At 46.5% G+C, this 26,622-nt stretch overlaps 1 protein-coding gene across 3 annotated transcripts in view; it reads right to left on the bottom strand.

Annotated features, from left to right (window-relative positions):
- Window positions 1-26,622, bottom strand: part of VWA2 (von Willebrand factor A domain containing 2) — a 51,747-nt gene that overhangs the window by 13,699 nt on the left and 11,426 nt on the right. For all 3 annotated transcript variants that reach the window (XM_061403555.1, XM_061403553.1, XM_061403554.1), the window contains 5 exons: window positions 25,073-25,206; window positions 18,010-18,119; window positions 8,059-8,253; window positions 3,815-3,948; window positions 3,074-3,206 (listed from right to left, as the gene is read on the bottom strand). In XM_061403555.1, coding sequence (XP_061259539.1) covers window positions 3,074-3,206; window positions 3,815-3,948; window positions 8,059-8,253; window positions 18,010-18,119; window positions 25,073-25,206 — 706 coding nt within the window. The remainder of the gene's footprint in view (window positions 1-3,073; window positions 3,207-3,814; window positions 3,949-8,058; window positions 8,254-18,009; window positions 18,120-25,072; window positions 25,207-26,622) is intronic.

The raw sequence follows: 26,622 nt of genomic DNA, 5'->3' as shown, positions 1-26,622 counted from the left end.
TACTCTGAGCTACATGAACAGCTTTCTTGGGGACAGCAGAATGAGTGGGGGGCAAGAAATACTGGGATTAGTCAACTGGATTCTGGCTGTGTGACCTCAGGCAAGTTACTTTCCTTCTCTGGTCCTCAGTCCCCTCTTCTGTATAGTAACTCTGTTGGGTAGGTAGTTTTCAACTGTGTTCCTTGGAGCCTTGGTGGAGAGGGAACGGGACTGTTCATGGCTCCCCCAGTGCCACAGCCCTGCCCCCAACCCAAATGTGCTTTTTCTGGTCTGCAGGACAAGCGTCCATGCAAGCCTCTACTGTAGTTCAGGAGGGTGTGCAAACCACTGGCTGGTCTCAATGACCCCTGAGGCCGGTTTGGTTGCCAACCTTCTGTGGCAACACAGGGCCACCATTTCTATGCTGGCTTCCATGCTCCATCCATCCCCATCATTACATCAAGTCCTCAGCTATCTGAAGAGACAATAGCCTCTTTCAGGTGGAGAAGAGGGCTCAGAGGGCTGAATTAAGGGGCCCAAAGTCACACGGTTATCAAAACAGCAGAGTTGGGATCTGAACTCTGTCTCGGACTCCAAAGCCCACGCATCTTGCCCTCTGGGCCACCACTCCCCAGTTCTCCTGACTCTGCAGGGTCACACACCAGCCAAGGCAAGAAGGGGTCCTTGTCCCTCAGGCAGAAGCCCTCCCCTTGCCTGGCAGTAGCTCCACAATGGCCTCATCTCTAAGGAGATTCTCTCGGGGCCTTGGCAATAAAGTTCTCTAAAACTTTCCCAAGAAGGCTTCTCCCAGTGGGATCCCACCCCAGTGCTGCCCAGCTGAGGGACGGCTAATGGGGCTCATTGCTAGGGCAGGAGCTTACCTGAGGCCAAACATCCACTTGGGATAAAAGCCAAGTCAATTCTGAACTCAAGGGGTTGCTGAAGTCAAAATTCTGCCAAGCCACCAGCTCAATAAAGAGAACTCTTCTTCCCTTCTGTGTGTACTCCCCGTGACAACCTCATAAAACCACACATCCAAGCCCAGAAAGTTCCACGGGCCCTGCCCTCCCTACCCAGCCCAGCACTGGGAGCCCATGCTACTGAGCAGACACTGTCTAGGCCTTTGCCTGGACCTGTCCTCAGCTTGCCGCCCCACCCCACCACCTGCCACCTCCCTCAGCTCTAGACTCAGATGCCACATTCTCTGCCTTCCCTGCCTACTGTAATTAAAAGTGCTCCCCACCCCAACCACCTATTCACCCTGCTCTGTCTCCCCACCCCCACATTCTCTCCCCAGCAGGCACTTGGCATCACCTAAGAGCTCCTCTAGCTACTTACTGTGTTCACTGCTGCCTCTTGCTCATGGGGGCAGATCTGTTTCTGAGATGCTCATGCAGATTCCCCAGGACTTGGGGCAGTGCTGAGAGCTCAGGAGAGCCTCTGTGAAGATTTCTTGAATGAAGGGCTTGATGAAAAGCCTATTATATGCATTATTCTAGAAGCCTTGATGTAATAACTCCTACATGCTCCAGACAAGTCCTCTGGGGTAGGTCCTATTCTCATTCCCTTCCTGAACATGGGAACAGACAGCAGAGGGTCCCAGCTCATTAATGGTGGTGTCCCCAGAGTCCGAGCACAAAGCCATTAAGTGTACTCTACCCACCAGCCTCTCCTGGGCCTCCCAACCTCTGGATGCCTCAGCCCCACTGCAACCTGGTTCTGACACCATTCAAGATTGTTGACTGACTTCCCCGGTGGTGCAGCAGTTGGGAATCTGCCTGCCAATGCAGGGGACACAGGTTCGATCCCCGGTCCGGGAAGATTCCACGTGCCGCAGGGCAACTAAGCCCGGGCGCCACAGCTACTGAGCCCACGAGCGACAACTACTGAAGCTCATGCACCCTAGAGCCCCCGCTCTGCAATGAGAGCTGCCGCCGCAGTGGAGGCCCACACAAGGCGGCTGGAGAGGCGCCCCCACTTACAGCTAGAGAAAGCTCAGGCACAGCAGCAAAGACCCAGTGCAGCCATGAAGAAACACAACGATATAAAGACTTTATAATTATATGTAAAGGCTGTGCAAGCAGCCCCTTCTCCATGATGTGCAAGAAGCAAACAGGCCCCTCTCCAGCACTTGGGAGGCTCTCTCTGGACCAAGAGCATTGGGGGCAGTGACTGTGTCCACCTCCTTGTCACACACCGTCCGGCTCAGAGGGGCACTTAAACAGTTCACCAGATAACAAAGAACTACCTCCATTCACTTGAAAGCTCAGGTTCAGAAGAGAGCCTAGAAATGGCCTCTGACAGCCCCATGCCCCACTTCCTCTGATCCACGTGCGGGGCACGGCCCTTCCCTGCCAGGGTGGTGTTTGGACTTGGCATTGGCCCAGCATGGCCCGTGCAGCTTCTCGGCTGTTCCATCTCATTGCTGTGTACATGCTCTGACCTCATCGCAGAGGCCAGGCCAAGGGGCAAGACGCAGCTGGTTCGAACGCTACCCTGGCTCTCTAGAAAGGACAGATGGGTCGGATCATGAATTGCTAACCAGGGGCCATACTGGAGGTGATCCAGATAAAGTGCCAAGGGACGGTCTGGGGAGTCTGCAGGGCAGTGGCCAGCAGGGGCTCTCGAATGCCTGAGCTCCTGTCCTGAAGAATCCAGCCTCCCCCATGACATCTACAACTGGAGTTCATCCAAGGATCTTATTTAAGCCTCTTGCTTTGCTCAGCCCCCATAAAGGTGGAAACTGGTACTCAGAGGAACCAAGTTACCAGACCACTATCCCACGTCCAAACTACTGCCCTATCTGACCAGTTTTTGGCTGACCCACCAGCCGTCCAGAATGGCTGTGACCTGCCCCACTCACCTACCCTGGGTGCCTGGCTGGTGGGTCTACAAGACTCTGACACTGAGTACCTGCGCCCCGCCTGTGTCCCTGAAACTCTGTCCCTGTCTCCCTCTCTGGTCTACTCCGATCCCCATCACGGGCTCCACAGCCAAGGCCCCAGAGAGCCATTCTCTCTGCAGCCCACGAGCCCCTGGCCAACCCTGCCCAGGCCGAACCCTCGGGGTCTGACCTGAGACCTTAAGGACAAACCTGGAGAAGGGACAGAGGGCAGCCAGCACAGCATCAGTGCCCCGAGATCCTCTCCAGCACGGGGCGAGGCCAGCAAGTTCCCTGATCGTCTCCAGAGTCTTGCGCTCACAGGGGTGAGGCTGGACCTTGCAGTCTGTATCCACCATGCATGCCCAAGACAGGGAAGACAAAGTTAAGCCTCATTCCCTGTGGTCCCACTAACCCCTGCCCTCACTCCCTCTCAGCAGAGCACACAGCAGAGGGCCAGTCTCTGAGCATCTCCTCTGCACAGGCCCCGCCCCTCACAGTTCTCCCATCCTGTGCACACGTGTATCTTTCATACTACATATGTCACTCCAGCTCCCGGAGACCCTGACAAAGCTGACTATGCATACAGGGATCTCACCCCCAGATGAAGCCTCCCTGTGCTGACAGCGTGGGGAGCTGGCTCCTTCCTCCTCCCAAGCAGTAGACAGGCTCAGGGCCCACCCCCTCACATCGGGGTCCCAAGCCCCGAGCCTCTCGATCCCTCAAAGACAATCTCAGGATTCCCAGCCAAAACCCCCACAGGGCCTGACACAGGGAGGCTGGACAAAGCTGAGTGTCCCAGGGCTGAAGATGCTAGGTCCTGTCCCTCTTCCCCTACTTCCCTAGGGAGCCTCCTGTGTCCTGACTTCTGGCCTTGGGGAACCCTCCCCACCCTCGCATCCCACTTCCATATGGGCAAGGCCACTCCTTCCCAGCTGGGAGGCCCTTACTCACCTGGAGAGGCGGTGGTGCAGATCGAGGAGCCGCTGAGGGTGCTGAAGAGGCCGTTGGTGGCGTCATCCACCTCCTCGGCCATCAGCACGTGCTGTTCCCTTGGCTCGCTGGCCAGCGAGTGCAGCTCCTCCCACCTGAGTCCCGGCCGCAGCAGAGAAGTCACAATGGCTCGTCGCCCCACGCTCACCCACCTCCTGCCCACCCATCTCCTAGACCCTGGGCTCTGTGTGGACAGCACCACCAGCCACCAAGGCAGGAGCCCCCTAGCTGCAACCTCATCCATCTAGGATGCAGGGAAGGTCTAGACGTGAACCACAGAAAGACAGGATGCTGAGCTGTGGGTAGTAATGTGTGCATGCTCCAGCAACCCACCAGTTTCCTCAGAGGAGAGCCTCCCACTGAACTGCCAGCTCTTATTTGAGACTCAGTCCTAACAGATCTAGTCATCCGGTTTTATAACTTTAGCTGATGAGAAAAATTTAACCAGAAAAGAAATGAAGGAAAGTGGTTTGTGGTTCTAGGTGATGCCAAGAGAAGCACACACAGGAACAACTAGTAATAGAAAAAATAATAATAATAATCCTGATGATTATAAACCATGGCCATAAGAACTCAGAGGCCAGCAATGCAAGGCCATGTAGAGATGGGAACTGGCATAGTTCAACAACCAGAGGGCACTGTCAGTGCCCAGAATAGAAATGATGGGTGGGACGATGACCCTAGGGCATGAAGAAGGGTTAAAGGATGTTGGAAAAACTCTGTCTTTAAGAATAGGCAGTCAGTAACCCATTTAGAATCTTACCCATCAAAAAGTTCATCAAAATAGACCAAGGCTTGGCAATACAGCAAAACATTCATGGATCTCTAAATCACTTCATGTAAAACTCTGATTCTCCTCTGAAACCACAGAAACCAGCCATTTTATCCAGTACCTAGGACAGCGCCTGGCATGAAGGAGGGGCTTCTTAGTTCTAGATTTACAGTAGCTTTGACTGGGCAGCTCTGCTAGGCTCCACCCTTAGCTCTCCCAGCTCCCAAAGAGACCTTAAAAGCTCCCTGGGTAATCCAGATGCTCAGCCAGAGCTGAGAATCCTCAGAGAATGGGTTTAAAATACACTAAAGGCAGGCGGGGAGGGAAGAGTTTGAGCGGCATCAGTCTTTAATCTCACTACAGTGGTTCTCAGACTTTAGTAGTATCAGAATCACCGAGGACCAGAGAAAGCAGAGACTGAGGCTCCTTGCCCCAGAGTTTTGGATTCAATGAGGTGCGGCCCAAGTGCGTGGATTTCTAATAAGCTCTAAATGATGCTGATGCTGCTGGTCCAAGGAACACACCTGGAGAACCACTGGTCAACGGTGCTCCAACCTTCTACTAGGAGTGGGAGAAGGGGTTAGGTGGGCCTGCGAGCCCAGCAGGCTTCCTCGGAGGCTTCCTGTGTCTGCAAAACTCGGGTTCTCAAATCTGAGTGATACCCTGTCTCCTGAGCAACTGGCTTCTTAATTTCTCTACACCAGGAATGCTCAAAGTATGGTCTGTGGGCCAGTACAGGTCCCTAAACTTCTCACCCTGATTCAGAATCTCATAAGCATAGATACCAAGCATTTATAAACTAACTGTATGGCAACTTGACAGAGCCATTTTTATGTCTGTTGGGTCAATTAATAAGAATTTGAGCTTCTATTTTGTCTTTGTCTTTATTTCATTTTTCTGGTAATTGTAATTTTTTTTTAAGCATCAGGGCATAATCCATTAGGGAAAAAAACTGGACCTTCACCACATATAGTTTGAGAAGCGCTCCTCCAGCTAGCAGCTGGAGAAGAAAGCCCCAGAATGGGCCAGTGTTTCCACCTTGTGGGGAGTTCCATCCTCAATGACAGGCCTTGGGCAACTATTATTCGTAAGACACGGTTGGGCAGGAGGGTGGGCAGGGAGCCATAAAGCAACACCCTTCTCCTCTCTCAAGGGGTTTATGTTCCTTATATCTGGGAACACAGAAAGAGCCAGCCATAAGGCAGCTTGCGTTAGTACCAACTTACAACGACAGCAACACGGTGCTGGTGGCTGTCATCATTGCACCAGGACACGGCACAATCAGGACAGCCCCATGGTGCCTGCAACCTCAGTCTCCAACCTTCCTTTCTGACCTGCACTTGCTGGTCCTCGGAGGTCCTCTCACCCGACACTCGGGTGATCTTATTTAGGCTTTAAACACTATCTTCAGTCTCCGTCTCGATGCCTGTCCCTTCTCCTATGTGCCAGACTCTTCCATCCAACTCCCTACTCAGTCTCTCTACTGAGATGGCCAATATGAATCAGACCTGCCCTGTCTAGAACAGCATTCAATTTCCTTTCCCAGTCTTTCTCATGTCATTCATGCTGGGGCTCAAGCCAAAATCTTCTATTCTTCTCTCATACACCCACGTCTAACACACCGGTCACTCCACTGCTCCGCCTTCCAAGCACAGCCTAGATCCAGCCATTCCTCGGCGGCTTACAGCTGCTGCCCTATGACAAACCACCATTAAACTGCACGTGAGCTGCTCCACCATCTCCTAGATTCCCCACTGCCCCTATCATCGCCTCTCTCGGTCCCATCAGTCTATTCTCCTCTTGGCAGTCCCTGTGATCTCCTAAAAATGTAAGCCAGTTCATGCAATTCTCCTGCTCAAAACCCTCCACAGACTTCCCACACTACTCATTACAAACTTCAGTCTCCACAATAACCCACAAAGTCTCCAGCCCAGATTCCTGCCCACCTCTTCCACCTTATTTCTTGTAATTCGCCCCTTGCCGGTTGGTCTCCAGCTGCTCTCTGGCTGTCTTGCTGTTTCTATAAGACACTCAGCTAGCTGCTGCCTCAGGGCCTTTGCACTTGCCATCTGCCTGCCTTGCCTGCTCTCTTTTGTTACTTGGAAGGCTTGTTCCTCACTTAAGTTTCTGCTCAAAAATCAACTCCTTGAGGGAGCCTTACCAGACTCCCCTTATCTAAAATAGCTATCCTCTTGGGAATTCCCTTACAGTCCAGTGTTAGGACTCAGCACTCTCACTGCTGGTTCAATCCCTGGTTGGGAAACTAAAATCCCAATAGCTGCATGGCATGACCTCCCCCCCCACAAAATAGCTATCTTCTCTACTCCCATCATTCTGTAACCTCTTACCTACTTTATTTTTCTTCTCTGCATTTTATGTCCACCTGAAATTACTTATTTATTCACTCACTTGTTTGTTATCTAGTTCCTTTCCTAGAAGGAGTTCCATGAAGGCAAGGACTTTGTATAATATTATTGTCTCTGTATCCTGAGAACCTAGAATAGTGTCTGGCATGAGGAAGACAACCTATGTTTATTGAGAGAATAAGAAAAGTACAGTAGCCCTTCCAGATCCATAGGTTCCACACCCACAGATTCAGCTCACTGTGGCTCCTGAGCTATGTTTGTGATCCACAGATATGGGAGGGCTAAATAAAGGACTTGAACATCCGTGGACTGTGGTGTCCTGGGGTAGGGGGTTGGTTCTGGAATGACAGTACTAAAATTAATAGAGATGTCTGTGTGCAGGCACAGTGCCAGGACCAGAGTCATTTCACTTGATACCCACAACTAGACCTTCATAGAGGTCATCTCCATTTCTAGGGCTGAGAATATACCACCCCCCTCTCACCAGGAAGGCAGATTTCAGCATCTGGAGAAACATGCTGGAGAAGAGGGTAGCCAGACACAGACTGGTCTCAGGTTCACCAGAACACTTTCTTGGATTATTCAACTTGAAACGGGAGAAATGAGTCTTCTGTCTCCAGGATGGACCTGGGAAGATGGGACCTGGGGTGCTGCCTGCACCCACAGTCCCAGCTTCCTGAGGAAGCCGGGCTGAGAGAAGAGCAGAGACAATTGGATGGGGGACAGAAAGAGTCTAAAAGGCAGCGAAATCCTCAACTCGTGCTGACCCCGAGAGAGCCCTGACCCACTGGTGCAGTTATATGAGTGCCTGCATTTCCACTTCTGCCCAGATACGTTGGAGTCAAGTTTCTGACCCTTGAAACCAAGTGTTCAGACTAAAGACAACGCAAACTCTCAGATTTCCAAAGAGTTGGAGTTCCCTGTGTGGTAGCAACAATACAGCAAAGTGAGGAAAAGACAGGTCCCCGAAGATCCAGGATGGTTTTCCCAGCTCCCCTCTCTGCCCATGGCCGTAAAGCCCTCCAGGCTGACCCAGAGGGCTGACCCAGCACAACCAAATCTCTTACCTCGGGAAGTGGATGCCCACGGAGAATACAGTGACGCCCCTCTGCTTGAGCTGTTTGGCGGGCAGGGCCACATGCCCTTGGGACCTCCCGTCAGTGATGATGATGAGGACCTGGGGCACAGAGGCATTTCTGCCCCCCGGGAATCCTTTGCGCAGAAGGTATTTCAGAGCAAGGCTTGTCTCTGTGCGCCCTCCTCTGAGCTCACCAGAAGGAAAAAAAAGAAGAAAGAGCCAGAGATCCAGGGGTGAAGTTGGAATGAGAACCTGAGACAACAGCCACCTTCTCCCAGCAGAGGCTCAAAGGGATAATTCCCACATGATCTGTGCACTCTCTCACCATCTAAACCACAGTGATGGAGCTTCCCAGGTGGCACCAGTGGTAAAGAATCCGCCTGCCAATGCAGGAGATGCAAGAAATGTGGGTTTGATCCTTGGGTTGGGAAGATCCCCCTGGAGAAGGAAATGGCAACCCACTCCAGTATTCTTGTCTGGAGAATTCCACAGACAGAGGAGTCAGGTGGGCCACAGTCCATGGGGTCACAAAGAGTCAGACACAACTGAGCAACTGAGAACACACACAGTGTTAAATGCATATATTAAGGGGAAAAAAGAGAGAGAGAGAAAGATCTAAACCACAGTGATGAAGAAAAATGAATTCTTCCCCTGGACTCAGCACTCAGCCTGCACATGTGCTGTATTATATAATAACGTTATTCATGTATGCATTTGCTTTCTCTCCCCATGGTGGCTCCAGGGCACGATTCTCATCATTTGTCTACCACCCACCTCCTATCTCCCCATCCCTGAACCATTCCCTTCTTGTTACAGCTCAACACGTCCTTGGGAAAGCAGGTAACTGAGCTTGGTAAGGATTTCTGAGCATGAATGGTGGGCCTTTTATGCAAGGGTCATTTTCAAGATCAAGCCTCTGTGTCTCACTTCCAGGTTCGGGGTTGGGCATTGGGAAGTTGAACTGTTTGACTATTTTCAGAGCAGGGCAGATGACTATGGTCCCATCTCATCAGGAGGCTAAGACTGTCCATTCCTCACAGTGCAGTTATGGAGACTGTTGGCTGAGCTTGGAATCCCAGCACAGAATCCCGACTAAATCTCACCATAGGAGGCTCGTGCCCACATCCACAGAGGGTGAACTGCCAGCTCTGGGTGTCACCTAGGCAGAAAATAATGACTTACTGCAATAGATTTTGGGCAAAGCCTTTCAGTGGATGGTAATAGATGAGGAATCCCCTGCTCAGAGACCAGTAATACTAACTGCTAATATTTACTGTCCACCAAGCACCACTAAGAGTGTGTATAAAGGTGCTTGGTTCATGTAATTCTCACCATAGCTCTGAGACAGGTGAGTTCAGAGAAGGGCCTTAGCTAAAGTGACACAGTTCATGGGTGGTGGAGGCAGGACTTGAACCCAGAATTTCCAGAGTCCAAGTTCTTACCATCGCATTATACAACCTGCCTCTCCTCAGCTAGTGGAGGTCAGAACTGCAGTTTAAACCCAGTCAGGCTGATTTCTGGAGAAGGCAATGGAACCCCACTCCAGTATGGATGGAGGAGCCTGGTGGGCTACAGTCCGTGGGGTCGCTAAGAGTTGGACACGACTGAGCAACTTCACTTTCACTTTTCACTTTCATGCATTGGAGAAGGAAATGGCAACCCACTCCAGTGTTCTTGCCTGGAGAATCCCAGGGATGGGGGAGCCTGGTGGGCTGCCGTCTATGGGGTCACGCAGGGTCGGACACGACTGAAGTGACTTGGCAGCAGCAGGCTGATTTCAAAGCCAACGGTCATTCCTTTGAGGGGGTTGGCAAATTAAAGCTTTGGGGCAAATGGGCACAGAAAACGGGTGCCCATTCATTTATGTACTATCTACACAGACCATGTGGCCAGCAGAGCATTACAATATTTACTGTATGGCTCTCTGATGAAAAGGTTTGCTGACCCTGACTCTGTACTACTGCCCAAACGGTCACAAAACACTTTTCTCACTGAAAGCCAGGAGCTCTCTGTGGCTTCCCCTGGTGGTGATTCCCACGAGCCTCTGGCTGTGATCCTGCAGCCTTACTTTCTCAGCCAGCCTGAGCTTTCTCTCCTGAAAATATGCCCTTCTGTCATCCATCTAACCATCACTTCTTTTCCTGTGGGTTTAGTACTTTGGGATCAGAAAAAAAGCACTTGTTCGCCAAAAACCCGTTCTCATTTCTCATACAGGTCTGCCTTCAGCCCCTCCAGCGTCAACTTTGTTCTTCCTTTTCAACCAGATTTTCAGAGTGGGTCTGGGCCCCCTCTTCAGAGTCACCAGCCTGTGGCCAGAGAGAAATTAAATTTCAAGGACAGGAGGGCCCAGGTCACTACTCCATTGGCCTCTGTGGTGTCCACCCTCCAACATCGCTCAGCACACAAATGCCCGCACCAGTCACCCTCTCCTGCACCTGCCCTGCTGACTCCAGCCAATCAAGCTCAGGGGAGATTCCCAATGGCTTCTGACCCCCAGCAAGTGAGAACAAACCCTGCTGTCTCCACTTTCCTTATTTCTTGGAGCGTTCCTCACTGAGTCTGTTCTCAGCTCAGCAGCTGGCTCCAGAACTAGAGGTCTGAGTCCAGAATCTAATGTTTTGCTAATTTCTCTCCAATGGGACTAATCTAGGTAGAAAGTGAAGGTTCACAGATGGACTGCTGTTTATGAGACCAACGCACAGACTGATCAAGAACAAGGATCCAGATACTAAGACCTGTGGTATACTGACCAGCTAAACTCGGCAAAGTTACTCAGCCTGAGATTCCTGTTAAACTTGCTAAAGTAGGGAAAGTAACAGTACTGTGTGAGGGTTAAATGCCTCCTGGCACCTAGTAAGCACTCCATCAATGGTCATTATAATGACCACCTAGCAGTCTATTCCAAGAGGTTTATCTTTTGAGTTCATCTCAAATTCTAGCAAGCACGAAAGTCCCTCAGGCGACTTAATAATGCGGATTCTCAGATTCTACCCTCCCAGTGTGCAAACTGGTGGATGTGCAACCAGGCCCGAGAATCTACATTTTACACCCGCCTCCCTTCCCCCACCCGCCGTGATTCTGGTACACGTAGTGCATGGAACAGACTTCGAAAAATAATTCCTAAGAACGCTCGCTGTAGGCACAGGGATGTTGATCACAGGAGTTTTTGTTGGTGGTGGTTTTGGCAGTGGATAAAAATCCTGGAATCTAGCTAAATGTGTTCTTTTAGGGCAGTGGTTCCCAACCTTTTTTGGCACCAGGGACCAGTTTCGTGGAAGACAATTTTTCCATGGACCGAGGCTGGGGGGTGGGGGGATGGTTTCATGATGATTCTCATAAGGAGAATGCAGTCTAGAACTCGCATGCGCAGTTCACAGTAGGGCTCACACTCCTGTGAGAATCTCTCACACCTGATGATCTGACAGGAGTGGCTCTCAGGGGGTAATGTGAGTGATGGGGAGTGGCTGTAACTACAGATGAAGCTTGACCGTCACTCACCTCCTGCTGTGTGGTCCAGTTCCTAACAGGCCACGGACGAGTACTCGTCCATGACCAGGGGTGGGGTGACCCTGTTATAGCGACTAATTTACTACATTATAACAGCCAAATTCACTGGTTTGTTATATAACCATAAAAGGGCTCAATGTGGGAAATAATGCAGTTTTATGAAAAAATACACACCAAATAATATTTTTAAAAGTTTTATAATTTTATCTATTCTAAAAACTATGTTTAAGTGTTAATGTAGTTTGAAATAAGCCACAGCTGCTATAAAAGGCTTTGTGCTAAAGTAATGTAGTGAGGGCTATTTCTGTAGAGCTATTTAAACATACTACAACTCTGATAAAGCTACAGATGGGGTCCAAAAAAATTCAATCACAGAAAACTCAGAGTTGTGTAATTATGAAATTAATCAGATGATGGAACAGACTTGCACAGTCCCCCTGGCCAGAGATCTAAGCCTTTGGAGGCCAATTTCTGGCTGTGTTTTTTCTGATTTTAGGTTATCACGAGGTACAACATTGGAAGGTTTGCTTGTAATGTTTCCCAAAGTTATCACAAAATAGCAATAAGGTGATTGTCATAGTGGTTTCTTAGCCATTTCAAGACACACTTTTAGGGGACTGCCTTGGTCTGGAAAGGCAAGTGTTCTGGGTTTTGGGCATAGCTGTGCTCATCAGTCCAGAATTTCAAACTCCACTGAAGAAAAAGGGTAACGTGCCTTGGGGAGGTCATCACTCCCAGTCAGCCAACATTCCTCTGTTCTGAATAATAAGAGTGTCTCAACAGTGTCCTCAGTGACCCTGCAACCTTCGCCAAAAATCCAGTTACTGACTCTTGTCCTGGTTGGTCATCTTACAGTTGTCCTGGGATACAGAAGTGCTAACTGTTCACATCCCCAAAGAGTTGACCTTGTTCAGACATGTAAAGAGGCATCTTTCTCCACCCCAGTGTCTTCACCTGGCACATTCTCAATGTGTCTCTGCATGTCATGGGTCATGAATGACAGCCCTTAGGTATGACTTTCAACACAGCTAACAAGAGGCTCAATTAAGTGTTAGGAGGAAGAGGCTGAGGAGAGGGCAGGGAGAGGTGAGAAAGGACGGTTCCATGGGGTCTATTGGATGAGCAGTGTGATTCTGTGGTCCTGGCCAAGTCTCCTGCTCCTTCTCAACCTCAGTATCCTCCTCCATAAAATAAGGGGCTGGGAGAGGTACAGAGTGACCTCTATAAAGTGCCGTTTGGTACCAGTCACTGCAACTGGCATAATTTTTCACATGAGAGCAGGGCTGAGTCATTTGAGTCCAAGTCCATCAACGACAACAAAAAAAACTCTGAAACCTACTAAAAAAGATATTCTACATCCAAAGACAAAGAAGAAGCCACAGCGAGATGGTAGGAAAAGTGCAATCATGATAAAATCAAATCCCATACCCACTGGGTGAGAGACCCACTAATTGAAAAATAATTATACTGTAGAGGCTCTCCCACTGGAGTGAAAGTTCTGAGCTGCATGCCAGACTCCCCAGCCTGGGGGTTTGGCATCAGGAGGAGGAGACTCAAGAGTATCTGGCTTTGAAGGCCAGCAGCATTTAATTGCAGACTGCCACAGAACTGGGGAAAACAGAAACTCCACTCTTGGAGGGTGCACACAAGGTTTCATACCAGATCCCAGGGACAAAATCTGTGACCTCCTAAGAGCCTGGGCCAGATCTACCTGATGGTATTGGAGGGTTTCCAGCAGAGGCAGGGGTAATTACTTTAAATATAAATAGATTAAATGCTCCAACCATTAGATACAAAAAGGCTGAAGGGATACAAAACCAAGGCCTATATGTATGCTGTCTATAAGAGACCCACTTCAGATCTAGGGATACATACAGACTGAAAGTCAGGGATGGAAAAAAGTATTTCATGCAAATGGAAATCAAAAGAAAGCTACTGTAGCAATACTCATATCAGACAAAATGGACTTTAAAATAAAGACCACTGTAAGAGACAGAGAAGGACACTACGTAATAATCAAGGGATCGACCCAAGAAGAAGATATAAGTATTGAAAATATATATGCACCCAACATAGGAACACCTCAATATATAATACTAACACCTATAAAAGGAGAAATTGACAGTGACAAAAATAATGGGGGACTTTAATACCCCACTTTCATCAATGGACACCACATCATCCAGACAGAAAATCAATAAGGAAACACAGGCCTTAAATGACACATTCGGCCAAATGGACTTAATTGATACTTATAGAGCATTATATCCAAAAGCAGCAGAAGACACATTATTTTTAACTGCATGTGGAATATTCCCCAGTATCGATCACATGCTGGGCCACAAAGTAAGCCTTGGTAAATTTTCTTAAATCATCTCAAGCATCTTTTCCATCCACAATGCTACGAGATTTGAAATCAACTACAAGGAAAAAACTGTAAAAAAAAAAAAAAAACACATGGAGGCTAAACAATATGCTATCAAACAAAAAAAATGGATCCCTAAAGAAATAAAAGAGGAAATCAAAAAATACCCAGAGACAAATGGAAGTATGATGATCCAAAACCTATGGGACACAGCAAAAGCAGTTCTAAGAAAGAAGTTTATAGCAATATAATCTTACCTTAGGAAACAAGAAAAATCCCAAATAAACAACCTAACCTTACACCTAAAGCAACTAGAGAGAAAAGAACTAACAAAACCCAAAGTTAGTAGGGGGAAAGAAGCAGAAAGATCAGAGCGAAAATAAATGAAACTGAGACAAAACAATAGGAAAGACCAATCAAACTAAAAGTTGTTTCTTTGAAAAGAAAATTGATAAACCTTTAGCCAGACTCATCAAGAAAAAAAAAAGGGGGGAGTGGGCTCAAATCAATACAATTAGAAATGAAAAAAGGAGAAGTTACAACTGACGCCACAGAAACACCAAGGCTTGTAAGAGACATATACAAGCAGCTACATGCCAATAAAATGGACACTCCAGAAGAAATGGACACATTCTTAGAAAGATCAGTCTCCCAAGACTGAGTCATAAAGAAACAGAAAATATGAACAGACAAATAACAAGTAATGAAATTGAAACTATGGTTTAAAAACTCCCAACAAACAAAAGTCCAGGACCAGACGACTTCACAGGTGAACGCTATCAAACATTTAGAGAAGAGTTGACACCTACCTTTCTGAAACTCGGCCAAAAAAAATTCCAGAGGAAGGAACACTCCCAAACTCATTCTATGAGGCCACTATCCTGCTGATACCAAAACCAGACAAAGATACCACAAAAAAAGAAAATTACAGGCCAATATCACTGATGAACATAGGCACCAAAATCCTCCACAAAATACCAGCAAACTGAATCCAGCAATGCATTAAAAGGATCATATACCATGATCAAGTGGGATCTATTGCAGGGATGCAAGAATTTTCAATATTCTCAAATCAATCAGTGTGATGCACCACATTAACAAATTGAAAAATAAAAACCATATTATCTCAATAAATGTAGAAAAAGTTTTTGACATCATGATGAAAAATGTAACACCCATTTATGATGAAAACTCTCTAGAAAGTGGGCATAGAGGAGACTTACCTCAACATAATAAAGGCTGTATATGACAAACTTACAGCCAACATCATATTCAATGGTAAAAAACTGAAAGCATTTCCTCTAAGGTCAGGGACAAGACAAGGATGTCCACTTTCACCACTTTTATTCAACACAGTTTTGGAAGTTCTAGCCATGGCAATCAGAGAAGAAAAAGAAATAAAAGGAATCCAAATTGGAAAAGAAGAATAAAACTGTCACTGTTTGTAGATGATATGATATTATACATAGAAAATTCTAAAGATGCTACCAGAAAAATACTAGATCTCATCAATGAATTTGTAAAGTTGCAGAATTAATACACAGAAACCTGTTGTATTTCTATACACTAAAAATGAAAGATGAGAAACAGAAATTAAAAAAACAATCCCATTTACCATCACATCGAAATTAATAAAATACTTAGGAACAAACCTACCTAAGGAGGCAGAAGACTTGGACTCTGTAAACTATAAGACACTGATGAAAGAAAAAAAATGGACACAAACAGATGGAAAGATATAACATGTTCTTGGATTGGAAGAATCAATAGAATCAATATTAATCGAGAACCAATATAATCAAAATGACTATATTACCCAAGGCAATCTACATATTCAATGCAATTCAAATTCAGTGCAATTCAAATTACTTTTGGCATTTTTTACAGAACCAGAACAACAAAAAATTTGAATGGAGACACAAAAGACCCCAAATAGCCAAAACAATCTTGAGGAAGAAAAATGACACTAGAGGAGTCAGGCTCCCTGACTTCAGACTATACTACAAAGCTACAGTAATCAAAAGAGTATGGTGCTGGCACAAAAACAGAAATATAGATCAATGGAACAGAATAGAAAGCCCAGAAATAAATCTATGGTCAATTTACCTATGTCAAAGGAGGCAAGACTATACAATGGAGAAGAGACAGTCTTTTCAATAAATGGTGCTGAGAAAACTGGACAGCTACATGTAAAAGAAATTACATGTACATGAAGCTACATGAAAATTTCATGAAAGCTACATGAAATTAGAACATTCTCTAACACTGTACACAAAAATAAACTCAAAATGGTCAAAAAGACCTAAATGTAACACTGAATACTATAAAACTCTTAAGAGGAAAACATAGGCAGAACACTCTTTGGTATAAATAGCAGCAATATCTTTTTTGACCCACATAAAACAAATATAAACAAATGGGACCTAATTAAACTCTAAAGCTTTTCCATAGCAAAGGAAACCACAAAGAAAACGAAAAGACAACTCATAGAATGGGAGCAAATATTTGCAAACAATGCAACAAACAAGGCGTTAATTACCAAAATTTATAAAAAGCTCATGCAGCGCAAAGAAAAAAAAATCCAATATAAAAAATGGGCAGAAGACCTAAAGGGGCATTTCTCTGAAGAAATTTAAAGTATATAATAACAAAGTATTTAAAATATATAATCAACAAAGACCTACTGTATAGCACAGGGAACTCTGCTCAATATTCTATAATAACCTAAATGAGAACAGAATCTGAAAAAGAATAGATATATGTATAATTGAATCACTTTGCTGTATACCTGAAACTAACATGACATTGCAAATCAACTATAGTCCAATATAAAATAAATTTTTAAAATAAGAGTCACTGGAGGTCTCTGGGACCTGTAGGATACCCAGAGGTCTTTCTGTTCCCAGTGTGGGGATCCTGGCTTATTGAGAGCACTGGGGACTTACAGGCCTGAGACTGATGAACAGACCTCAGAGCTCAGGGCCTTTGCAAGTGGAGGTGACAGGTGTACCTGGCTGGGACTATGGACTTGAACAAGATTTCAGTAGACACTAGGGCGAGGGCAGCAGACACCAAAGAAGATTCAGAGATCAAAGTAGCAAGTGGCCAATAAAGGCATTCTTCTGTGAGGGCTTATGAAGAACATTGAATATGTGTATGCATATGTATGTGGGTGTGTATAACACATGTTTATATCCATATAGCCATATATGTATAATACACATACATAAAATATACATATTTATGTATACATAAAAATATACATAAAATATATACATATATGTATGTATATATACACACATCAGCTGACTTGTAATGTGGCTAAAATCATGACCCACCTCATGTGCGTGTGTGCTAAGTCACTTCAGTCATGTCCAACTCTTTGCAACCCTATGGACTGCAGTCCACCAGGCTCCTCTGTCCAGGGCATTGTCCAGGCAAGAATACTGGAGTGGGTTTCCATGCTTTCCTCTAGGGTATCTTCCCAACCCAGGGATCGAACTTTCATCTCTTATGTCTCCTGCATTGATAGGCAGGTTCTTTACCACTGGCACCATCTGGGAAGCCTGTGACCCACCACATATATATATTCATAGAATATGTATGAGCACATAAAGAGCGGGTCATCATTCTTAAAGTGCTTTCAGTAACAGAGGAGTGCTAGCTCTTTTTAGGTCACAAAAATGAGGCTCCTAGAAGTGTGGTGAGTCATCCTGTCTCACCAGGGAGAGAACCAGGAGAAGGACCCAGGATTCTTCCCACCACCAGCTCTTAATCTGTCCCCACCCTCACTAGACCTTTCCCCAGCTGACAACCACACACAACAGAAGCAAATACTTCCCTTTTTTTTTTCTTAACTTGCATTTAAGTTCCCACCTTAGACAGTATGTAATAAGGGGCAGCTTTGAGCAGGGAATTCTTATTACCCGTCGTGCACCCCTGGGCTTCTGGAAGCCGGACCACAGCCCTCTCTCCCTCTGTGGGGTCAAGAGCAGATGCAACTCTTCAAAGGCAATTCTGAGAGCAGCTAGCATTGCTCTAATTGCAGCAGTATCTGATTGTACTTACTTGAAAACCATCCTCTTGATTTTTCCCTTCACTCCCTGTTGGGTTGAAAACGCATCCAAGGGGAATTCCAGACGAGGGACGGAACTGAACTGGACGGCTCCCACCCTGACCTGCAGTGGGAGACAGAGGGCCCAGGGGCTGAGAGCGGGGTCAAGTCACAAACATCCCTGAGAGAAGGGACGAGAAAGGTTAACGACCCTGCCTCCTGCCCACTTGCAAATACCAGTGCTGGTATTTCTGTGATCTCCCCGAAAGGAAGTTCCAAAGACGGGGAGGAGAATTTGGAAGGAAACAGTCAAACGAGCCTGTGCTCTGCACTGACCACCACGAATTCGACCGTCATTTTGACAGCTCTCTGGGTGGAGTTGTGAGCACTTCACGGTCTCTGCTCACACTAAGTCCAGGTGTAGGCACTCTCTTAAGCCTTCTCAACACATTTCATTTACTCCACAGAGGCGCTATTCATACCCATAATTACTGCCGGAGAAACTAGAGGATACAGACCTGGCCCAGGGCTAGAAAGAAAAGAACATGGCCATTGGACTTGGTGCCTGTGATCTTCATCAAGCCTATATATAGACTGTCTCCTCAGCAGCCAGCACAGGCTTCCAGCAAAATGCCCAACCAGAAGTTAATCACAGCCACCATCAACTGGTGGCCCATCACTAATCACAGCCACCACACACCCATCCTTCCAGGCCGCCTCCTGCTAAACTAGGGGAAGGTCAGATCTCCAAGCCAGAGTAAGACTGGGGGCCAAGCAACTCCCTAATGTGAGACAAGCACCACTGGAGCTGAAGTTCCTCTGTAGCAGAGGAAGCGAGAGCCATCGGCGATTCCTGATTCTGCATCCTCATTCAGAAGGCCATGGGAGAAAATCCAACGCCTTGCAAAATAGGAGAAGGAAAACTGAGTAAAGTCATTCTCTGGACTCTTACGATTAGTGTGTCAAGCAGAGAAGGGTTTAAACACGTAAGTTTCCTCTTGAGGGCCTAACCCCTGCACCTAGTCGCTGGCTCTCTCAAGTCCTGGAGAAACTACATTTTCAGTTACTCATCTCACAGTGAATTCTGGCCAAGACTGCAGATGGGCCAAATGATTCATATTTAAACAACGATGCTGACTTTTTCTTGCTATGTGAATTCCTTCACTGCTGACCCCTTATCAGGCCTGGTGCTTGGGAGCCGATCAAAGCACTTGGCCAGCTGCATCTGCTTGCAGGGAGCACAGCCCATCAACTTTCTTCCCACCGGAAGTTCTGAGGAGGAGCTGCCGGGCATCTTGAGCAGGAAGAAATACAAGTCTTGGGTTAGGGTTAGACAAGTCTTGGGTGGGCATGTGGGATGGACACAGGAAAGCAGAGTAGTAGAGAACCTTAGGAAGGAGTTTCTGAGAAGCGACCCTTTTTCTCTCGCATTTAGCATGTGATAAACCGTTAGGGCATCTCAAACCAACGGGAAAAGATGGTGCCATCAGTAAGATATATTGGGACAACGGGACAGCCATCTGCAAAAGAATAGAGGAAAGCTTGCAAATGGATTCACAAGTTAAGTGTCAAAAGTGTAACCATAAAAGTTCTAGAAGAAAACTTGGGAGAATTCCTCTGTAATTGCAAAGTAACAAAGACATCACTATGAGTTGCAGTCCATAAGTTGTAAAGGAAAAAAAATGAGAAATCTGACTCTATGAAGAAAACTTCTACAGGGCAAAAAAATGTCATAATGCAACCAAAAAATGAAGACAAATGAAAAGTTATTTGCTACTTATGTCAGAGACAAAAAGTTACTTTCACCAATATATAAAGAGTGTCTAGGAGCTGATATGTGAAAGATCAACAATCTGACAGAAAAATAGGCCAAGAATATGAACCGAGATCACAGAAGAGGAAATACAGACATAACTGAGCAACTAACACACAAATTCTGGTTAACTAAACCTTGGTAAATTCTTGCGATGGAACATTAACCAGCTGTAAAAATGCATGCTCGTGCATGCTCACTCACTTGTGGCCAACTCTTTGCAACTCTTATGGATTGTAGTCCGCCAGGCTCCTCTGTCCATGGGGTTTCCCAGGCAAGAATACTGGAGTGGGTTGCCATTTCCTCCTCCAGGGGATCTTTCCTACCCAGGGATCAAACCCACATCTCCTGCATCAGCAGGTGGATTCCTTACCACAGAGCCATCTGGGAAACACATAAAAATGATATATGCCTATATTAATACCTATATTACCTATCTACCTAGACAGGAAAGACTTCCAAGATAATGTGAGGAGAAAGAGGTGAGATAAAACTGTGTAAGCATGCTACCCTTTGTGTGAAAATGGCAAAAATTAGAATATATATTCACAGTGCTTCTATCTGCATGAAGCAATTCTGTAAGGATGTTTAAGACAGCAGGGTGGGGGTAGGGAGGACTGGGCAAATAGAAAATACAGGACTGGGAGGGATACTTTTCATTGAATGTCTTTGTTTTGAACCATGTGAATGAATTGGTTAAAAAAAAGAAAAGACTCCCTTGAGACCAACAGCTGGGTGTATTTACTTAAACAGGAAGGAACCAACTTCAAAACAAGATAGAAACAGCTTGAGTCAGTAGTCAAGGCAATTAATTTAATTGGCAGTTTGGGAGCAAAATAGCTACCTTTTATCTTCAGTTTACTGTATGCTCAGAAGCAAGCCCGCCCCGATTTCTCACCACACTGTAATCACTGCTGCAGTCGTTATATTAGAGCCAGGAAGTGAACTTCTCAGCCTAAGTGTTGAGAGGAGACTTCAAACACCTTAAATCCACCTCAAAACAGAGCCTCCATAAAAAGCTTTAATTGATAGCTACTTGAAAATTCTTCCCAGAAAGTAAAATAAAGTGCAAGTCAAATTCCTTGTATTCAGTACATGGAGATAACAAGACATGCCATGCTGTGCTAAGTCACTTCAGTAGTATCCGATTGTGGCCCCATGGACTCTAGCCCACCAGGTTCCTCTGTCCGTGGGATTCTCCAGGCAAGAATACTGGAGTGGGCTGCCATGCTCTCCTCCAGGGGATCTTCCTACCCCAGGACCAAACCTGTGTCTCTTAAGTCTCCTGCACTGGCAGGCGAGTTCTTTACCACTAGTGCCACATGGGAAGCCCAATAACAAGACGATGACACCTAAAACGCAGCTGCAAACATAACAAACCTGAAGCCACAGGTCAGACTGAAGCATCTGAAATCACCCTAATGCAAAAATCTTTCTTCAACTAGCAATTCCAGCAAGTCTGAGCAGCTTGGAGGTGGAGGTGCTCATTTGCTTGCGAAAAAGACACCAACTCCTTAGCTCAACAAGTCTTGGCTATGAGAAAGTCTTCTCATATCAAACCCAAATATAGCTCCCTCAATACCCAGACTCTGTCCTGTTAATAAAACAGAGGCACGCGGCACCCTCCTTCCAGTGAAAGTAACAGTCAGGTTAACTCATGTGAAAGTGTCCAGGCCTCTCGCTATCCTGTCTCCTTGTGGGCACTGTCTAGTTCGCCAATATCTAACCTTAAAAAAAAAAAAAATTAGGTCTTCCCTGGTGGCTCAGTAGTAAAGAATCTGCCTGCAATACAAGAAATGTGGGTTTGATCCCTGGGTAGGAAAGATCCCCTAGAGGAGGAAATAGCAACCCACTCCAGGATTCTTGCCTGGGAAATCCCATGGACAGAGGAGCCTGGCGGGCTTCAATAAATGGGGTCGCAAAGAGCGACACTACTTAGCGACTTCTCTACCACCTTAAAAATGCCATATTCTAAATGTGGTTTGGCAACATTCAGTTCAGTTCAGCCACTCAGTCATGTCCGACTCTGCGACCCCATGAATTGCAGCACGCCAGCCTCCCTGTCATCACCAACTCCCGGAGTTCACTCAAGCTCACATCCATTGAGTCGGTGATGCCATCCAGCCATCTCATCCTCTGTCGTCCCCTTCTCCTCCTGCCTCCAATCCCTCCCAGCATCAGAGTCTTTTCCAATGAGTCAACTCTTCGCATGAGGTGGCCAAAGTACTGGAGTTTCAGCTTTGGCATCATTCCTTCCAAAGAAATCCCAGGACTGATTTCCTTCAGAATGGACTGGTTGGATCTCCTTGCAGTCCAAGGGACTCTCAAGAGTCTTCTCCAACACCACAGTTCAAAAGCATCAATTCTTCGGCGCTCAGCTTTCTTCACAGTCCAACTCTCACATCCATACATGACCACTGGAAAAACCATAGCTTTGACTAGATGGACCTTTGTTGGCAAAGTAATGTCTCTGCTTTTGAATATGCTATCTAGGTTGGTCATAACTTTCCTTCCAAGGAGTAAGCGTCTTTTAATTTCATGGCTGCAATCACCATCTGCAGTGATTTTGGAGCCCCAAAAGTAAAGTCTGACACTGTTTCCACTGTTTCCCCATCTATTTCCCATGAAGTGATGGGACCAGATGCCTTCCCTGAATTCTGGGCACCTGTGGGTTGGGAGAGTCACTCCCAGCAGTACTGCCCATACTGTTTTTTTTGGTCACAGTTTCCTTACGCTCTCTTTGAGGATGCTGATTCCATCAGCACCCACCGCTTCTATGTAAAGAGACACACACACACCCCACATGTCACAAGCTGTCCACGGCCTATGTGACTGTAAGAGCAGAATGTGAAGTCCTGGGCTGAGACTCAGCAGCCCCCAGTTCTTCCATGCTGAGAGCTCTAAGAGTGCTGTGTGACCCTAAGCAGTCACTTAGCCTCTCTGAGTCTGAATCTTCATCTATAAAACATTCTCTAATAATCCGTGAAGTTCTTCTCTTCCAACTTGTCATCTACTGGGATCTCCAGACCACCCATTTCAGGACATACTACATCCATTTCAAGGTCAACAGTGTTTGATCTTTATGGCTCTTCCTCCATAAAAAAACTAGCAAAACTCCCCCAAGGAATCACTTCCTTTAAAAAGCAGGGTCCCTTGGGGAGGAGGGCAGAGATTCAGCAGCCTTTGGCCTTGACCCTCTGAGAGTCCACAGTGGGTTGACTTTATAGTTGGAACTTCCGGCTATCGGTATCTAGACAGAATGATGTCAGCTACAACCATGCAAGATGGCCTGAAGCCCAAGATAATGTGCTCACTCCTCACAAATGACATGTCATTTCTGGAAGAAATCTGGCTCTCATTAAAAGCCCCTTTTGCTCCTAAGTCCTAGAGGTTTTTCTAGGATTAACCCAGGAATATCATCTTGAAAAACCACTTCCTTCCCCCACCTGTATGTGACTAGTCTCTCATTCATGTAATTACAGCTTTCCAAACCAAAATGCCCTTCTTAAATTTTTACTTGATTTTTGAGTCAGTTCACGTGGTTCAAAAGTATAAAGACATTTATATCGATGGGCCTCCCCCTGGACTTGTGCCCCATCTGCACAGTTCCCACTCCCTCCCTCAATGGGAAACCACTGCTCTTTGCCTCTTACAAACGCCCCCAGAGTTTCTTCATGCACATATAAACAAATACAAATACAGGCTCTTTTCATCTCCGTTTTTCATAAAGAGTAACATATATGTACCATCTGCGCCTTACTTTTATATTCTATTTGTGTTGGTGTTTTCCACATCAAAGACTTTTCTTATTCACTTTTGACAGTTGCCCTGTGATTCATTATATGAAGACACCATAAAGGATTTATCCCTGTGAGCAGGCCTTTTGGGTTGCCTGAAATCTTTTACAATTACAAACAACACTGCAATGAATAACTTTGAGTGTGAATTATTTTGCACCTGTAGGAGTATCTATAGGATAAATTACTGAGCCAAAGGGTCCCAGCCTTTGTCATTTGGATGGACACTGTTGGACATTCTTCCATAATGAGGCTGCACATTCCCATCAGCAAGAGAACACCAGTTTCCTACAGGCTTGCCAATGAAGCATGAAACCAAACTTTAGATTTTTGGTAATCCAGTTAAATAGAAAATAGTGTATCAGTCAGAGATTTGCTATTTCATTGATTGAGGTTGGGCATCTTTTCCTATGTCAGAGGGCCATCTGTGTTTCATTTCCTGGGAACTGTCTGTGTTTATTGTCCATTCTTCTGTTGACTTATTCCCAAATGCCATTTTTTAGCAACAAAAGCCACAGCTAGCACAGTCTGCTGACATTTAAGACTTGCTATCTGGAACCAGGAAGAACAAGAAATGAACATACTGGCTGGATTCACCAGGCAGGAGCTGCTCCCTTCAAGCGAACACAGAGGGTAGGAGCTGATTTGTATTAAGACCCTGCTGCTGCTAAGTTGTTTCAGTCGTGTCCAAGTGCAACCCCATAGACGGCAGCCCGCCAGGCTCCCCTGTCCCTGGGATTCTCCAGGCAAGAACACTGGAGTGGGTTGCCATTTCCTTCTCCAATGCATGAAAGTGAAAAGTGAAAGGGAAGTCGCTCAGTCGTGTCCAACTCTTCACAACCCCATGACTGCAGCCTACCAGGCTCCTCCATCCATGGGATTCTCCAGGCAAGAGTACTGGAGTGGGATGCCATTGCCTTCTCCTAGTCTTCAGAAATAGTTGTAGTTTTTGTCTGCAGCATGCTTTCCCTTTCCCGCAGTTCTGCGAGCACAACCTCTCTTTCTAGCAGGAAGTCCCACTGTTCATCCCCACCCCAAGAAGGAGCATAAGCACGTGACTCAGGAATGGCCAGACACGCTCTTCCCTCTGACTTCTGTGATTGGTAAAGGGATTGTCATGTGACCTACATCTGCCCAATCAGAGCCCTCCTGAGGACTTCTGCCAGCTCTACAGGGAAAGAGGTCCACTTTCTTTTTCTGGGGATAAATAGCTTGAAGGACTGTGTAGAGCAACTCTGCTGAGTAAGGAGAACCTGCCTCAGGGGGAACCCAAATGAGGAAAGCAAAATGGAGAGGAGGAGAAAAAGAGCAATTGAGGCCTGGGATTCCATTGTGCCAGGAACCAGGATTCATCCCCTTGATCTTCCTGGTTCCACAAGCCAATAAATGCCCTCTTCCACTTAAAATGGGCTTTCTGTCACTTGCAGCCAGACACCCTAATACAAAGACAATGGGACTTAAACTCACCTTCCTAGGGTTGATGTCCAGAGCATCACAGACTGTGATGGCGAAGTGCTTGGACCTTTCAAAGCTCCCTTTCCCGACACTATGAGAGCCATCCATCAGAAACAGGACGTCCACTGCGGCCGAGCACCACATCACTAGGGGAGAGTGGGGCAACATGAGAGACAGCCAGCTTCCCTGTGGTCTGGTCCTGAGAAGATCTTCCTCCCAGAGCAGAGTGGAGGCGGAAACAATCTTGCAGTGGGTCAAGCTCCTCTTAGTACAGTGGGGGAAATAACACTGGAGATGATTCTGGGCCACAGGCAATGCTCCCCTGCAGCGGGGAGCATGGACCTACCATGGGCACAACACTGATGAAAGTCTGTGTGATAATGAGAGTCTAATTCAACAACACTAACTAAGCCATCTGAGAAGAGGGGCTACTGGAGCCATGGAGGGATACCCAAGAGCCCTGGATCCTGCCCTCAGGGTTCACAATCTAGCCTGGGACACAGTCAGGCACCCTGGTACATAAGGATGCATTACACAAGAGACAAAGTAATCACAAGCACTGAACAAATCTTTCCTATAGGCCGGGTACTTTGCTTTAAACACTTTAAATGCACTAATTTATTTAATTCTCATAACCACCTTGAGATAGATTATAATTTTTTAATTTTTTCACAGTTATCTTGAGATGTCATTCACATATAAGTCAATGTTTGAAGTATACACTCAGTGGTTTTTTTGTGTTGCTCATTTGCTCAATTGTGTCTGACTGTTTGTGACCCCATGGACTGCAGCATGCCAGGCTTCCCTGTCCTCCACTATCTCCCAGAGTTTGCTCAAACTCAAGTCCATTGAGTCGAAGATGGCATCCAACAATCTCATCAATGGCTTTGGGTATATTCAAAGAGATATTCTACCATCATAGTCAATTTTAGAACATCTTTCATCTCCTCAAAAGGAAACTCTGTACCTTTTAGCTATCAGCTTCCTAGCCCCCTCACCACCACCCCTAAATAGATTTACAATTTGTATTCCCATTGGCAAGATAAAGAGAGCAGGGTACAGGGCAATTCAGGGAACTTTCCTGAGGTCAAAGCACCAGGAAGTGGTGGAGCCAGGAAGTCCAACCCAGGGTGTCAGAGTCCACACCTTGTCACCTCACCATGAAAATGAGAGTGGAAGTCAGAGAAGAACCAGTGAGAAGGTGTCACCCAGTAGCAACAAGCAAGGGGGATTTCACCAGAGAGGGAGGGAAGGTGACCAGAGAGTCCCTGTAAGCGGGAAGGCAGGGCTTGAGCACGTGGAGGAATGCCAAGCAGAGAGAAAGAGGAAGAAATACGCAGCCGATGAGGCTGGCTGGGTAGGCGGTGGTCATACAACAGGAGAACCTTGAAGCAAGGGCCAAGAAATTCAGCAACAGGGATCTTCCCAGGTTTTTCACCCAGGAGAGGAACTTCGTCAGGCCTCTGTTCAGGGAAAATGACTCTGGCCACAGTGTGAAAGAAGACAGGGCTGGGAAAGAAAATGTCTGAAGCCAAAAGATTTCCCTTGGGTCCATCACATAG

This window comes from Bos javanicus, chromosome 26, assembly GCF_032452875.1.
Source record: "Bos javanicus breed banteng chromosome 26, ARS-OSU_banteng_1.0, whole genome shotgun sequence".
NCBI classification, from domain to species: Eukaryota; Metazoa; Chordata; class Mammalia; order Artiodactyla; family Bovidae; genus Bos; species Bos javanicus.
This window is presented reverse-complemented; position numbering and strand designations above follow the sequence as displayed.